At 44.5% G+C, this 14,409-nt stretch overlaps 1 protein-coding gene across 4 annotated transcripts in view; it reads right to left on the bottom strand.

Moving 5' to 3' along the window:
• ARHGAP26 (Rho GTPase activating protein 26) overlaps positions 1-13,719 on the bottom strand; it is a 425,905-nt gene extending 412,186 nt beyond the window's left edge. For 3 of the 4 annotated variants that reach the window (XM_039236148.1, XM_039236149.1, XM_039236150.1), the window contains exon 1: positions 13,249-13,402. In XM_039236148.1, coding sequence (XP_039092079.1) covers positions 13,249-13,402 — 154 coding nt within the window. Of the gene's footprint in view, positions 1-13,248 lie in introns of all 4 variants that reach the window. The other variant, XM_039236147.1, reaches the window with a different exon arrangement.
• Positions 13,720-14,409: the final 690 nt, after the last annotated feature.

Here is a 14,409-nt window from a genome sequence, read left to right as displayed (position 1 = left end):
ATCTAAAATCATGATTTGCAAAATTCAGTTCACTCAGAACTTTCCAGAAACACTCCTGTGGAATCTTTATCAAAATGAAAACTGTACATACCCTTTGGCCCAGCAGTTCCATTTCTAGGATTCATCCTACAGACCTACTCACTCATGTGCCCATGAACGTACCAAGATGTTCTGGTAGTAGTAAAAGGCTGGAAATCATCTAAACGTCTATCATTAGGGAGCTGGGTAGAGAAACTGTTACAGGTACTCCATTCAATGGAGCACAATATAATGCTAAAAATGAGTAGCTCTATATGTACCAATGTACAATAAGATCTAAAATATATTAAGATTGGGTACTATGCAAATATATGCAAAACAGTGCATATGGCATGCTACAGAAAAATATATAAATATGTATTTGCTGGCACATGCATACATTTTATCCGAGAAAGTTGCAGGAAATGGTAAAACGTTACCTCTGGGGGAAGAACCTGAGATCAGAAGGCAGGAGGAATTGGAGGGACATTCGAATTCCTCTCTGGCCCTTTTGAACCATGCACCACTTACAGGTATTACCTACTTAGATAAACTTTTTAAAAAGAAACATAAGTATGAATGAAAGTAAAAGTGCCCTTTTAATTGTATTCTATTTGCTGAACAGATCATCATTTTCGACACCTGACCCACAGTGCAATAACGAGACACTGAGTGAGGGCTCTGTTACGGTTTTAGTCCTATCTGCTCGACTGTCTCCATGGCACAGAAAATCCCTCAAGGTAACTCAATCTGCCTGGAAATCCAGTTGAAGTCTCACAGGAGGAGCCGGTTCACAGATTCAAAGTGTTCAAATTAACCTACAGTAATTCGTAGCCTAGAGAAAACAGCAAGATCAGCTGAGCTTTGAAATTTACCTGTGATATCTTTACAACCATGTAAAATGGAGTTTATTTTGGTGTTTCTTTTGTGGCAGCAGCAGGAGTCAAAGTGCAGCTACTGGCTTGGCCTGGAGAAGCCAGCCGGTTAACAAGGTCTGGTCCAGAATTCCCAAGCCCCTAAATCCTTTGTCCATCTGGTAAAGTAAACACACACACACGCACACCACACACACACACCCTAACCTCAGGAATCTCCTCTTTCTAAATATAGCAGGCAACTGCCCAGTCTCCAAGCTCACCCGCTGAAGCATTTCTGTGCCTTCCAACCAAGGTGAAACGAGCCAGATGTAAACACACTGTGACAGCTTTTGGCCCACACTGCCAAGCTGTTTTCCCTAATATTTCCTCTATTTCTCCACTCTGGGTTTCTACACAAATGTGTAAATCCCAGTGACTCAAATTTGTAAACATTCCTCTGGCCACTAATGCTGTTTTTCTCACCCTAACAAATGTGATTTTTCCTTCTTGTTCCCTGAAATGTGAAGTTGGAATAACTGATTAGATATGGGCAAAGCCCCAGCCTGTCTCCCATTTTATCCCTAAGAACCTGGAGCTCAGAAAACACAATGGACAGGTCCAAAGCTAATAAGGACACAGCCAATTAACTGTAATCTCTGTCTCCACCCCCCGCCTCCTCCCACATACACTTTTTTTCCCCCCGCTGCCCATGGTTCTTTTAGAATCCATGTCACTGCCTAACAGAAAGGCCTGTTCTTTTAAGGATGCTTTCCAATTTATGCAAAAGGTTAAGCTTCAGAAACATAATCTAACACACTCAAAAAAGCAGGAGACAAATATAAACTGACTATATGGATGCAAAGGACCTAAACAATAGATGTCAAAGAGCTTATAAAACTTGGAGGCTGGCAACCATTTTATATTGAGGAAACTTCCAGGAATTTTCAAGGATCCTAGAAATCCTGTATGCCATGGAAATGTTGGAACCTACCCACAAAGGTACGTGTGCATATGATCCCTACGGCACTGTCTCTAATAGTGAAAAACTTAGACAATCCGAATTATCTTTCAAGACGAGACGAGTTAAATAAGCCATGGTGTATCCACATAGCAGAATTTTCTGCAGTCACTAATGTACTATGCACATACATTCACATGAAAGAGCTTTAAGTCATAGTATTAACCAGAAAACAAAACACAGAATAACTTATGTTATTAAAAGTTATGTCAGAAAAAAGACAAGAAAAAAAAAGCATACCAAACAGCTGACAGTTGGTTAAGTCAGGAAAGTGGGTTCTTTACATTTCCATATTCTTTGATGCTATTAAGAGAATGTATTCACGAACCGTGTGATTTTTTTTCAACTTTGTACTATAAGCTTAGGTCATTCATTCATATGGTTAATTTCCACCCCAAACTTCGTCATCCACAAGTCATCTTTATTTCAGAAAATAGCGCCATCATTCATGTAACTGCTCAAGCCAAACATTTGAATCATTCTTGGCTTCACTCTTTTCTCTCAGAGCCTAAATCCTATCAAACAGCAAATCCTGTGGGCTCTATGTGAAAATATCACCATCTCCAGTGATGCAACCCTTGCCCCAAGCTGTCACTGCCTCTTCCCTGGTTTAACAGCCTCCTGACTGGTCTCCTTGCCTTGCCTCCATTCTTGCCCTGTTGTATCTATTCTCCACACAGTGGCCCCCCCAGGATCTCTCAAAAACACAAACAGGATCACATCACAACCTCCCATGGGTTCCCATTACACTTTGAATAAAAACCCAAAATCCTTTCTGGGACTCAAGACACAGCCTGGCTCCTGGACTCTCTCCCTGTTCACTGGCCGCCACTGTTCTCCAACCTCCCTGCTGGTCCTCAGCATCCCAGTACTTTCCCACCTTGTGAGTTGTGCACCTGTTACTGCCACCCTAAAGGCCATTACTCTAGGTCTTGAGGGACATGTTAAGAGCAGAGCAGGAGTCTATATTGGTTAAATAAAAGTCTTCCTTTGACAGCAAAAAAATGTATCACTTGATACACAATGGGTTATAATTTTAAAAATCAAAACTAAGGTCAGTCATAAATTTAAATCTGGTAGCACCTGGGTGGCTCAGTTGGTTAAGTGTCTGACTCTTAATCTCAGCTGAGGTCTTGATCTCAGGGTCATGGTTTAAGCCCCACATTGGTTCCATGCTGGGTGTGAAGCCTACTTAAAAAAGGGGGAGGGCGGGTGGCACGTGAGTGGCTCAGTCAGTTGAGCACCTACCTGCCTCTTGATTTCAGGTTAAGTCATGATCCCAGGGTCATGGAATCAAGCCGCGCATTGGGCTGAGCTTAGAATCTGCTTGAGATGCTCTCCTTTTGCCCCTCTCCCCTATTCATGCACACGCACTCTCTCTCTCTCTCTAAAATAACATTTAAAAAAAAAAGAAAAAAGAAATTTAAATCTAGAAAAGCCATTCTGTTGGCTTCATATTGGCATCTCTCCCTTGTGTAGCTTTTTAAAATGCAATGTCCTTGGATCGCCTGGGTGGTTCAGTAGGTTAAGGATCGAACTTCAGCTCACATCATGATCTCACGGTTTGTGGGTTTGAGCCCCACATCAGGCTCTGTGCTGACAGCTCAGAGCCTAGAGCCTGCTTTGGATTCTACGTCTCCTTTTCTGTCTACCCCTCCCCTGCTCGCATTCTATATCCCTCTCTCTCAAAAATAATTTTAAAAAAATTTTATTAATGCAATGGCCTTGACAGGGTAACACACTCCCCTTTATGAGCCCTGTTCCCCAACAGCTCAGTGGTGATCGCTGTTCCTGCTGGCCCATTCTCATTTCATCAGTTCATGGGGTTTGTGATCACTGCCTTAGACTGACCAGAATTAGGAAGTCCAGCCTGAGGCCTCCACCCAGAGGGATGCTCACTAGCCTTACAAAAGCAGAAAGGGGAAATTGAACCTCCTAAGAATCACCATCCTAAGCCCTGGGATCAGTTAAATATATCTGAGGTTAAAGCAAATGGAAGCAAAACTTCCCCCAAATGAGGACAAATAAAGAAAAATATACTGAATACTGTTCAATTAATCATCAAAAGTCTTAGCGGACAAAATAAAGGAAAACATCTGAGACATGAAACAGTGCCCAACGAAAAGATCTAAACAGACGTCTCAGCAAAGAAACTGCAGCAGTGGTCAACAAGTACATGGAACATCACTAATCAACATCATTAATCATCAGGGAAATGAAAATTAAAACCAGGATTCACCACTTCCCACCCACTAGGATGGCTACAATCAGAAAGACAGACAATAACAAGTATTGGTGATAAAGGAGACAAACTGGAACCTTTGTACAAAGCTGATGGGAATTTAAAAGGATGTTTCTGCTGCAGAAAACAAGTTGGCAGGTTTTTAAAACCTAAATGTAAGCTTACCATACAACTTATCAGTTCTGCTTTCACATAAGAAATGAAGTAAGAACTGAAAACGTGTGTCCACACAAAGACATGTACACAAAGGTTCACTGTAGCATTCATTATTCATAAGAGCCAAAAATGAGAACCCAAATGTCTGTCAAATGGTGAATGGCTCAAGAAAGTATGATTCACACAATGGAATACTTTTCAGTGATAAAAAGGAACAAACCAACAACACGTGTTACAACACAGGTTAATCTGAAAACACGATACTAACTGAAAGTAGCCAGATACAAAAGACCATATAAAAAGTATGATTCCATTCAGCTTTTTCAGAGATGACAAATCTGTAAGTGGCAGAACAAAGTAGATTAATCATTGTCTGAGGCTTGAGGTGAGACTAAAGAGTGCCTTTTGGGGGTGAAAGAAATGTTCTAGAACTGGAATGGGGTGATTGTTGCAGAATTCTGTAAACTAACTACAATTGAACTGTACACTTAAAACTGGTGAATTTTATTCTTTAATAAAGCTCTTAAAACAAAAACAAGGCCCCCAAAACATGTTGCGTTGAAACAAATGGCTACTTTAAAAGGAAGAACCATAAACAGAATGTTCATAAGAGGCATTCACGATAAACTGATAGGTCAATTTCCAACTTTCAGTGATCAATCTGGGGGGGTGGGGGGAATGGGGATGAGAAAGAAAAAAGCTTTTTATGATTTTAAAGGAGAAAGAATAGTCTTTCTTAATGATAGTTGTTGATAATCATAGCCCAACAAATAAGATATTCAGCCAGAAAAAGGAATGAAATTCTGGCACATGCTACAACATGGATGAGCCTTGAAGATATTAAGCTAAGTGAAATAAACCAGGCATAAAAGGGCATATACAGTATTATTCCACTAATACGAAGTATGCAGAGTAGTCAAATTCATGGAAAATGAAAGCAGAACAGAGGTTACCAGGTACTGGGGGACGGGGAAAATGAGGAGTTAGTGTGTAATGGATACAGAGTTTCAGTTTGGGGGAAAAAAATAAAAACTCTGCAAAGTGATAAGCACTGATAGTTTACACAACACTGGAATCCAACTTATTAGGAATGAAGTGTCCACCTACAAAAGGTTAAAGTGGTAAATTTTGTGGTATGTATATTTTATCTCACACACACACAATCTCAACAGTAAGGAAACTCAACCCAATTTAAAAATGATCAAAAGATCAGAGCAGACACCTCATCAAAGACACACAGCTGGCAAATAAACATGAAAAAGATACTCAACGTCATGTCATTAGGGAAAGAGAAATTTAAAAAACAATGAGACACCACTACATGCCTGTTATAACGGCTAAATCCGAAGCACTAACAACACCAAATTCCTTTTTTATATATATTTACGTATTTTGAAGGAGTGAGGAGGGAGACAGAATACCAAGCAGGTTCCGCCCTGTCAGCAGGGAGCCTGATGCAGGGTTGGAACTCAGGAACCATGAGATCACGACCTGAGCCTAAGCGGGACGCTAAACCACCTGAACGACCCAGGGGCCCCTGACAACACTGAATTCTGATGAGGATGTAGAGCAACAGGAACTCTCATTCTTTGCTCACAGGAAGGCAAACTGGTACCACACTTTGGAAACCAGTCGGGCAGTTTCTTACAAAACTGGAATACTCTTCCCATACCATCCACCAGCTGTGCTCCTTGGTGTTTACTCAAACGAGTTGAAGAGTTGAAGGCCTGTGTCCACACATAAACCTACAGACAAATGTTTGTATCGGCTTTATTTCTAACAGCCAAAACTTGGAAGCAACTAAGGTGCCCTTCAATAAATAAATGGATACATTAAGATGACACATCCAAAGGAGTATTTCCCAGTGATAAAAAGAAATGAGCTATTAAGCCACAAAAAGACATGAAGGAATCTTAAATGCATATTGCTAAATAGGAAAAGCCAATCTGAAAAGTCTCAACACCCTATGATTCCAACCACAGCGTATGACTTCTGGTAAAGGCAAAACTAGGGAAATAGTAAAAGACAGCAGTGGCTGCCAAGAACAGGGGCACAGGAATGAGTAAGTGGAGCACAGGGGATTTTTAGGGCAGTGAAACTATTCTGCATGGTACTGCAATGGCCAATACAAGTTATTTAACATTTGTCGAAACCCAGAGAATGTACAATGCAAAGAATGAACCCTAAGTTAAACTGTGGATTTTAGTTAATAACACTGTATCAGTACTGTAACAAAGGCACCACACTGATGCAAGATGTCAATAACAGGGAAAATTGAGAGGAATAGGTATGAAGGGCTGATATGGCAACTCTCTATACTTTGCACTCAATTGTTCTGTAAATTTAAAACTTAAAACTTAAAATATTGTCTATTAATCATAAAATGGAGGGAGGACACCTTAGACTTCTGTCAGCAGGTTGAGAACTACAGATTAAATGCAATTTACTCAATTCAATAAAGGTAATGGATTAAAGTAGAACTTGTTTCCAGAGAGAGAGAAAGAGAGAGGCAAGAGGGGGAGAGAGACAGCACATGTAAGCAGGGGTGGGGGAGAAGGAGAGAGAGAATTCCAAGCAGATTCTCTGCCCAGTGCAAAGTCCAACTCAGTCTCAACACTGTGAGATCATGACCTGAGCCAAAATCCAAAGTCACGGGCTTAACCAATTGAGCTACCCAGGGGCTCCATAAAGAACTTTTAAGTCAGTGTTACATAAAAACTACAAAATCCTGTTTGGACTTAATTTACTGTTGTTTACATTTGTAGGAGTAATATTTTAAATGTCAGTATTACAAATTACCACCATTTATAAATAATTTGCAAACGGCTCTTTTTTCCCTTTAATTTGAAAGGTGCTAAAGCAAAGCAAAGGAACTGGCAAAATGTTTTTGCTACTTAACTCCATACCCATTTGTCCTATTAGGATTTTGTAAGTAATGTAATTACTCCTGAACAAAGCAGATTGGTAATGAACATCCTTTGGGAAGCCATTCAAGAGGGCTCATCTCTCTACTGCACAAAGTCTATGACAAATCCTAAAGAACTACAAAAGTGTGACATGATTTAAACCATGCAACCCTTTAAAAAAAATAATGAATTCAAAAAGAAAAAAAATAAAGCATGCAACATTTCATGTTGATTTTTTTTTTTACTCCTGTTTAAATGGGCAATGAGAATAAACCATTTATCTTACCAAATCAGACCCAGGATAGGTTTCTGGCCCTCCTGTTTGATGCTTTACTACCCAACTAAAAGAGAATCACTTCCAGTTATAAAGTAAGTAAGTCATATGATGTAATGTGCAGCATACTGACTGCTGTTCATAATAACGCAGCATTTGTTTCAAAGCTGCTAAGAGAGATCTTAAAAGTTCTCATCACCCACAAAAAATACTGTAACTGTATGGTGACAGGTGTTAACTAGATTTATTGTGGTGCTCATTCACAACATATACAAATACAGAATCTTGCTGTATACCTGCAACTACAAAGTTCTATGTCAATTTTAGCACAATCAAAAATTTTTAATTAAAAAATAAATTAATGCTATAAAGGTACACATTTTTAAAATATTATTTTTAAAAAGAATCACGTATAATCACTCAGTGAAACTCTATTGCTTATAAAGCCAAGACACAGCCAGACTCCATCATTTGCCCTTCTAGCCTATAATGGTTCTTTTAATCCCATGATGGAGAGAAGCACAAAACTTCAAAGCATAATACAAAATATAAGCTATTCATTGCTACCCAGGTTTCCGAGTCTGAAAAGACAACAGGCACAATATTTTCACTTAACCTAGTATCTGCCGCATGCTTCTCCTTCCTAGGGTCTAGACCTATACCCTAGGTATAGGGTATTTGCATCTTCAGTACTGGTATAGTTATTGAAGACACTGAAGGGTCATGTTCAAAAGAGTTCATCGCCTGCAGTCTATTCCCAGGTTCAAAACCTGGTTGCACAACCTACTAGCTACGTAACCTTAGACAAGTTACCCCAGCGCTAAAATACAGAAAAATAAGAGTATTCACTCACAAATGGTGGTAAGGACTAATGAGACTAATGCGCACACAGCATAGGGTCAGGCGCTTGACAAGTGCTCAATAATCAAAAGCACGTCATCTCCAAATACATTCGTGAATACTATAGACTCAGCTATAGAAATATACATTTACTTCATTTTGTAAAAAAGTGTCCCCCAGCAGGTAAGACTCCAGAATAAGGCTTTAGAAATTATCACACACCCTGCCCCAATTTGACCGAAAGTTCACAGAAGGAAGGGGCTGGATTCTTAGTTTTATTTTGGTCTCCGCTGTGTCCATCACAGTACCAGCAACAACAACTAATCCATTCCCCACTCATGAGTTTGAAAGACAAAGGCACACCTGGGTTCCTCCCAGCCCTGGGACACAGTCCCATCTTCGGGACCTCACCTCTACTCAAACGCCCCTGAAGCAGAGTAGCATATAGATTCAAGTTCCCCCACCTGAAATCCAATGAAAAATTTTGTATTTAAAGTTGCTCATCACCACCTAGGAGGAGACTATTAAAATCACACGTGTGAATGTTCAGAATAGTCAATTCTATAAAGACTGGAGATACTTAGTGATTGACAGGGGCTGGGGACGGGGTAGCAGGGGCTGGGGACAGGGGTGGCAGGGAGCTGGGAGAAAATGGGGACCAACTACAAATGGGAAGGAGACTTCTTTGTGGGGATGACTGCACAATTCTGTGAATGTACTAAAAACCACTGAACTGGATTCTGTTAAGCGGGTGAACTGTATGGTAAGGTAAATTATGCCTTAAAAGAGTTGATATCTTAACATTTGAGTTTTTGACCCACCCCTCCCATTTTAGATGATCAGAATAAGGGTATTCATTCTACCTCATTAAGCAGAAGCCAAATGTATGGCAGTAAGTCCATAACTCAACTCTCAAAATGGAAATAAAGAGTTCTTGAAAACCCACACCACTGCCCAAAACCAATAGCCTAATTCAAGTTCATTTCTATGAAACCACATTTGGTTTGCCACTGGGTCCATGAGACCAGCTATGGAGTCCAATGCATTCTGCAAGCTTTTCTTGCAAGACAAGAGAGAGAGGAAGCCAGTGCAGACACTGAGGGGGTAGAGTAAGCTAGCAGGAAGGTTGAAATTTTAAGCTACCAGAATGTTATTAGGAACAGAAAGTAGTCGGGAGGCTTACTCCTATTTTTTCTTAACTTGTGGAGCTTTTGTGGCATAACCACAACATTATGCAAACAGGAATACCAGGACTCTTCCCACTCTAACCAGTGGTTAACACATACACAGCCGTGTAAGTTATCAACAAGTAGCATGAAGAAGGCATACTGCCTAATTCCCTGCACCCAAACCAAAAAGTGTCTCTCTGTTCTTGGTAACTTTGCTCTGAGTCTTGACCACCCTGAATGCTGCAAGATGATTATAGCTACCAAGTGAGCGGTGCTATGCACCAGGCTCCAAGCTAAGTGCCTTCCTTACAAACACTGATTCATTTGATCCTCACGACACTAGGTCAGGGTGGCTACTCCCATTTTACATGGAAGAGCTCAAGCTCAGTGACTTGCCCAAAGTCAACCAGTAAGTGTGAGGGTTAAGATTCGAACCCAGGAAATCCTAAAACTTATTTCTACAAGTCTGAACTTCGTCTCCAGCTTCTATGGTCTCTACAGAAAGACAGAAAGCCTTCAACATATAAAAGCCTCCCAAGTGAGACACTGACTCATCAGGGTCAGAAAAGAGTCCTGGGCATACGAGCATCACAGGAAAGACCTGGAGAAATCAGGACAGGAAAAGCTGAATGACAGTCACCAAGGTAGGTCCCAAATCATTTTATTGCTTATCTTCTATGTATCCAGACCTGAGGCTTGGACTCCAGGGAAAAACTTCAAGGGGGTTATTTGTTTATCACATTCTCAAGGGGACTGAAGACACAACAGACCTAGGCAACAGTTTTGCTTGAGGGTTAAGTTAAGCACAGGCTTTGGAATCTGACAACTTGGGTACAAATACATTTAACTGCTGTGTCACCTTGAGCAGGTTACTGACCTCTCTGACCTTCAGTTTCTTCATAAATAAAACGTTTGGCAATCCCAAGAGGCCCATTTTTATTGCCTTGGATTAACACACAAAAGAAACCTAAACCCAAAGTTCTGTGAATACTAATTATAAAACAAAGCCATAAAATTTTATAGCTGGAAGAGACTGTAAACGATCTAAATGAGTGTTATTTATATAATTATATATTTAGTGTGATTAGTTTTAAAAATGCTGGCTTTACATTTTAAGGAGTGAGAAGGATGAACAGAAGAAAAATAAAACACAAATACTAAGACAGTAATATACACTGTGTAAGCTCCTCATGATAATAGAATGCCTCAAATCTGGGAAACAGAGGTCAACTCCACCCTTTCCACTTAAGAGGTCACATGACCTATTCAAATACTAGTAGCTGTTGAAGAGTATAGTTAAAAAGTACAGCTGAATATACAGGAATTAGAACATTTAGTTCCTTACTAGTCTTTCTCCCAAGTTACAGGCCTGCTCCATTCCATTAGACAACTTAAATAACTCTTAAATGCTATCATTATTCCCTCCTACCCAAAGAATTCCGACGCCTGCCAAAGAAATAGTGGCAGGCAACTACATCGCCAGTCGCACAAATTCACCTTACTCATACTCGAGACAGGCAGACAAATGCAATTCCAAATACTAGCAGGCTTGGTCTAAGGGACCCATTCTGGGTGAGCTAGATGGAGAAGGATTAAGAGTTCTGTCTTGGGGCGCCTGGCTGGCTGCATCGGGTAAGTGTCCAACTTCGGCTCAGGTCATGATCTCACAGTTTGTGGCTTCGAGCCCTGTGTCGGGCTCTGTGCTGACAGCTCAGAGCCTGAAGCCTGCTCCACATTCTGTGTCTCACTGTCCCCCCTCTTCCCCTGCTCACACTCTGTCACTCTCTCTCTAAAATAAACATTAAAAATAAATAAATAATGTGTGCACCCAACCTATAAGTGGATTCCTAACTTACTCCAAACCAGGGGTGGAGTGTTCCCTGAACCAAGGATGGAAACAGATAAAGAAGAGCCATTCATAGGCTTCAAGTCAACAGAGACCCTGCCTCTGAGTACCCTTAATGTCTAGGTTTATTTCACCACAAAAGATCCGCAACTGATGCCCTGGGGCATTCCATTACGTATCTCTACATTTTTAGAAGCAACAGGATCACAAAATGACATCTCAGGCACCTGACTTCTGTAAATCTCCTTCAAAGAGGACTGGGAACAATTCTCAGAGGTTAGGAGCCCACTCTTCCAATGCAACCTTTCTTGGCTAAAAGGTATCACCTATTAAGAAATACATCACGCGGGGCACCTGCGTGGCTCAGTCGGTTGAGTGTCCGACTTTGGCTCAAGTCATGATCTCACAGTTCGTGGGTTCAAGCCCGGCGTCGGGCTCTGTGCTGACAGCTCAGAGCCTGGAGCCTGTCTTCGGATTCTGTGTCTCCCTCTTTCTCTGACCCTCCCCTGCTCATGTTGTCTCTCTCTCTCTCTCTCAAAAATAAATAATACATTAATTTTTTTTATTTTTTAAATCCATCACATACACAGTCAAAGAAAAGGCAAAGACAGTTCAGTCCCACTATCTCCCTTCGTGTTATTCCTGGTTCTCAAAACTAAAAGATGGCCCAAACTATGTTTAAATGGGCAGACTGCGAAGGCACCAGAAACGATCGCATGGTCCAAGGAGCTCATCCCTAGAACACTCTTCTTTGGCCAAAGAAAAACTCCGGCTCTGCAAAAGTCAAGGGAATATACACAGAATGCAAATTTCACTGCTCCCCTACCCAAAGGAAATAAGTAAAAATAGTTTTACCAAAGGTTCCAGAATTTTTGAGGACGAGTTTAAACCTCTCCTTTCTTTTTTTTTATTAAAATTTTTTAATGTTTTTATTTATTTCTAGGAGAGANGTCACAGACTGAAACAGGCTCCAGGCTCTGAGCTGGCAGTCAGCACAGAGCCCGACGCGGGGCTCGAACCCACGAACCGCGAGATCATGACCTAAGCGAAAGTCGGACGCTTAACCGACTAAGCCACCCAGGCGCCCCTAAACCTCTCCTTTCTGAGTGAAGGCGTTGGACATTTCCTTCAAAACCTTGGAGTTTTCAAGGATAATGGGAGAGGTGGAAAGGAGAGCGAGGGAGCGGGAGAGGGAGACAGTCAGGATATGCTCGTTCTATTTTTAAACCCTCGCCCACAGTTTAGAGTAAAGGAACACTCTGAGGCTGTACTCCCACCCCTGTCACCTTCTGCTAAACACAAGAATCAGAACCTGCACACGTACATGGCCCTGGGTTCCTGGCTGCCAACCCTCCCCAGAACCGCGAGCTAAGCAGCCCTTCCACCCAGCCCTTCCCTGGCGACGCCGACGCCTTTCGCAGAACCCGGCGGCCCTGAGCAGGCTGGCGGACAGACCGCGAGGCAATCACCAGCCGCCTTTTCCGGAGGGGAGGCAGCGCCCCCTTGGCGGGGCACGTTCAGTTCCCGGGTTGGGTACCCAGGGGTGAGCAAGCGTTCCCCCAAGGGAGCCGGAGTGGCGGGCGCTGTGCGGTTTCCCGACGGAGTGCGGCGCGCGGGGCACCGGCATCCCGTTCCCGGGACACCTGTGTGCCGCGCACCCCCAGCCGCGGTGGCCCGCGAGCACCGCTCGCCCTCGGTCACCTCCCGGCCATCCCAGAAAGCCAACGGGTGCGCGGCAGGTCTCCTTGCATATCGACTCGCCCATCTTACGTGCCCGTCTCGCCCCACTGCAAGCACCTACGCCCGACGCTCAGTGACCCCCGCGGCGGAACGGCAGTCGGCGCGCGAGTGCCCAGGGCCGAGAGCCGCCCGACGGTTCTCCTGCCTCAGGGCCCCGTCCCTGCCGGGCTCGGGACACTCACTCTTAAGCGCGCTGATGAGTGACTTCCCGTCCTTGATGAGCTCCTTGATGAATTTGTTGGTCTTGTCCAGCTCGGCTTCGTGCGACTTGAGCGTCTCTCGGAAGTGCGGGCTGTCGAGGCAGCAGTCGCTGAATTCGAGCGCGGGGAGCCCCATAGTGCCCGCGTCGCCCAGCCGGGGGGCGCGCCTCCCCCGGCGCCCCGGAGGCCCGCAGCCCCGAGCAAGCACGCGGCGGGACCCCGGCCCGGACCCCCGACGCCCGCCGGCTCCACAGGTGTGGCGCCGGCTCGCCCTCCGCTTGGTGTCCGCCGGCACGCAAGACTCCCGACCCGCGCGGGGACCCAGCCGAGGGGCGGCTGCTCGGGCGGCGCGCAGCGGAGTGGTGGGCGGGCAGGAAGCGCAGCTGCGGACCCGCTGCTGTGCCGGGAAGGGAGCTAGCAGGCGAGCGAGTGCGGCCGCCGCCTCCCCGCCTCCTTCGACTGTTCGCTCTCCAGCAGCCTCGAGCGCCCTCTCACAGCAGCCTCGGCCGCCCTACCGGCGTCCGGGCCGCTCGAACCTGCTAGCGATGACCTAATCTCAGCCGGACCAATCAACGCGCCCGTCTCAGCCCGACCCCCCTGCCTCCCGGGGACACCCGGCCATTCCGCCGCCTTGACCCAATCAGCGAGGCCTAGAGGCGGGGCCTAGGGCGGGGGGCGGAGCCCACGCCACCGCCTAGGTCCGCAGCACAAGCTCCGCCTCCCCCCGCCGGCGCTGTGTTGCAGACCCAGAGCCCAAGGAGTGATTGCCGCGCTGCACTGGCCCTCGCCACTCCGGATGGGGCCGGCTCGCCACGACCCGGGTCCGAACCCGAAGTGGTGCGTCTGCAGGTGTGGGAACGGAGGATGCTAAGTGTGCGGAGCGTGAAAAAAAACTGGGGAATTGGGGCTGCGGCTCCATTCAGCCTGCCCTGCACGGCTGAGCAATTGAGCTTTCACTCGGAATGCACCTCCCTACCCCGGGAGAACTTCGAGCTTACGGAACCACCATGTCAACCCTAGACACACGCTTCTTATTCCAGTCGGAGACTATCTGCATCTTAAAATGACCAGCTCTTCTTGCCTGCAGTCTTCCCGCCCCCCTCCCCCAGTCTCTACCCCTCATGGCCACTCCTGCCTAAAACC

Source organism: Hyaena hyaena, unplaced genomic scaffold, assembly GCF_003009895.1.
Source record: "Hyaena hyaena isolate Hyena2069 unplaced genomic scaffold, ASM300989v1 scaffold_107, whole genome shotgun sequence".
NCBI classification, from domain to species: domain Eukaryota; kingdom Metazoa; phylum Chordata; class Mammalia; order Carnivora; family Hyaenidae; genus Hyaena; species Hyaena hyaena.
The sequence above is the reverse complement of the archived record's forward strand: the minus strand, read 5'-3'. Positions and strand labels throughout refer to the sequence as shown.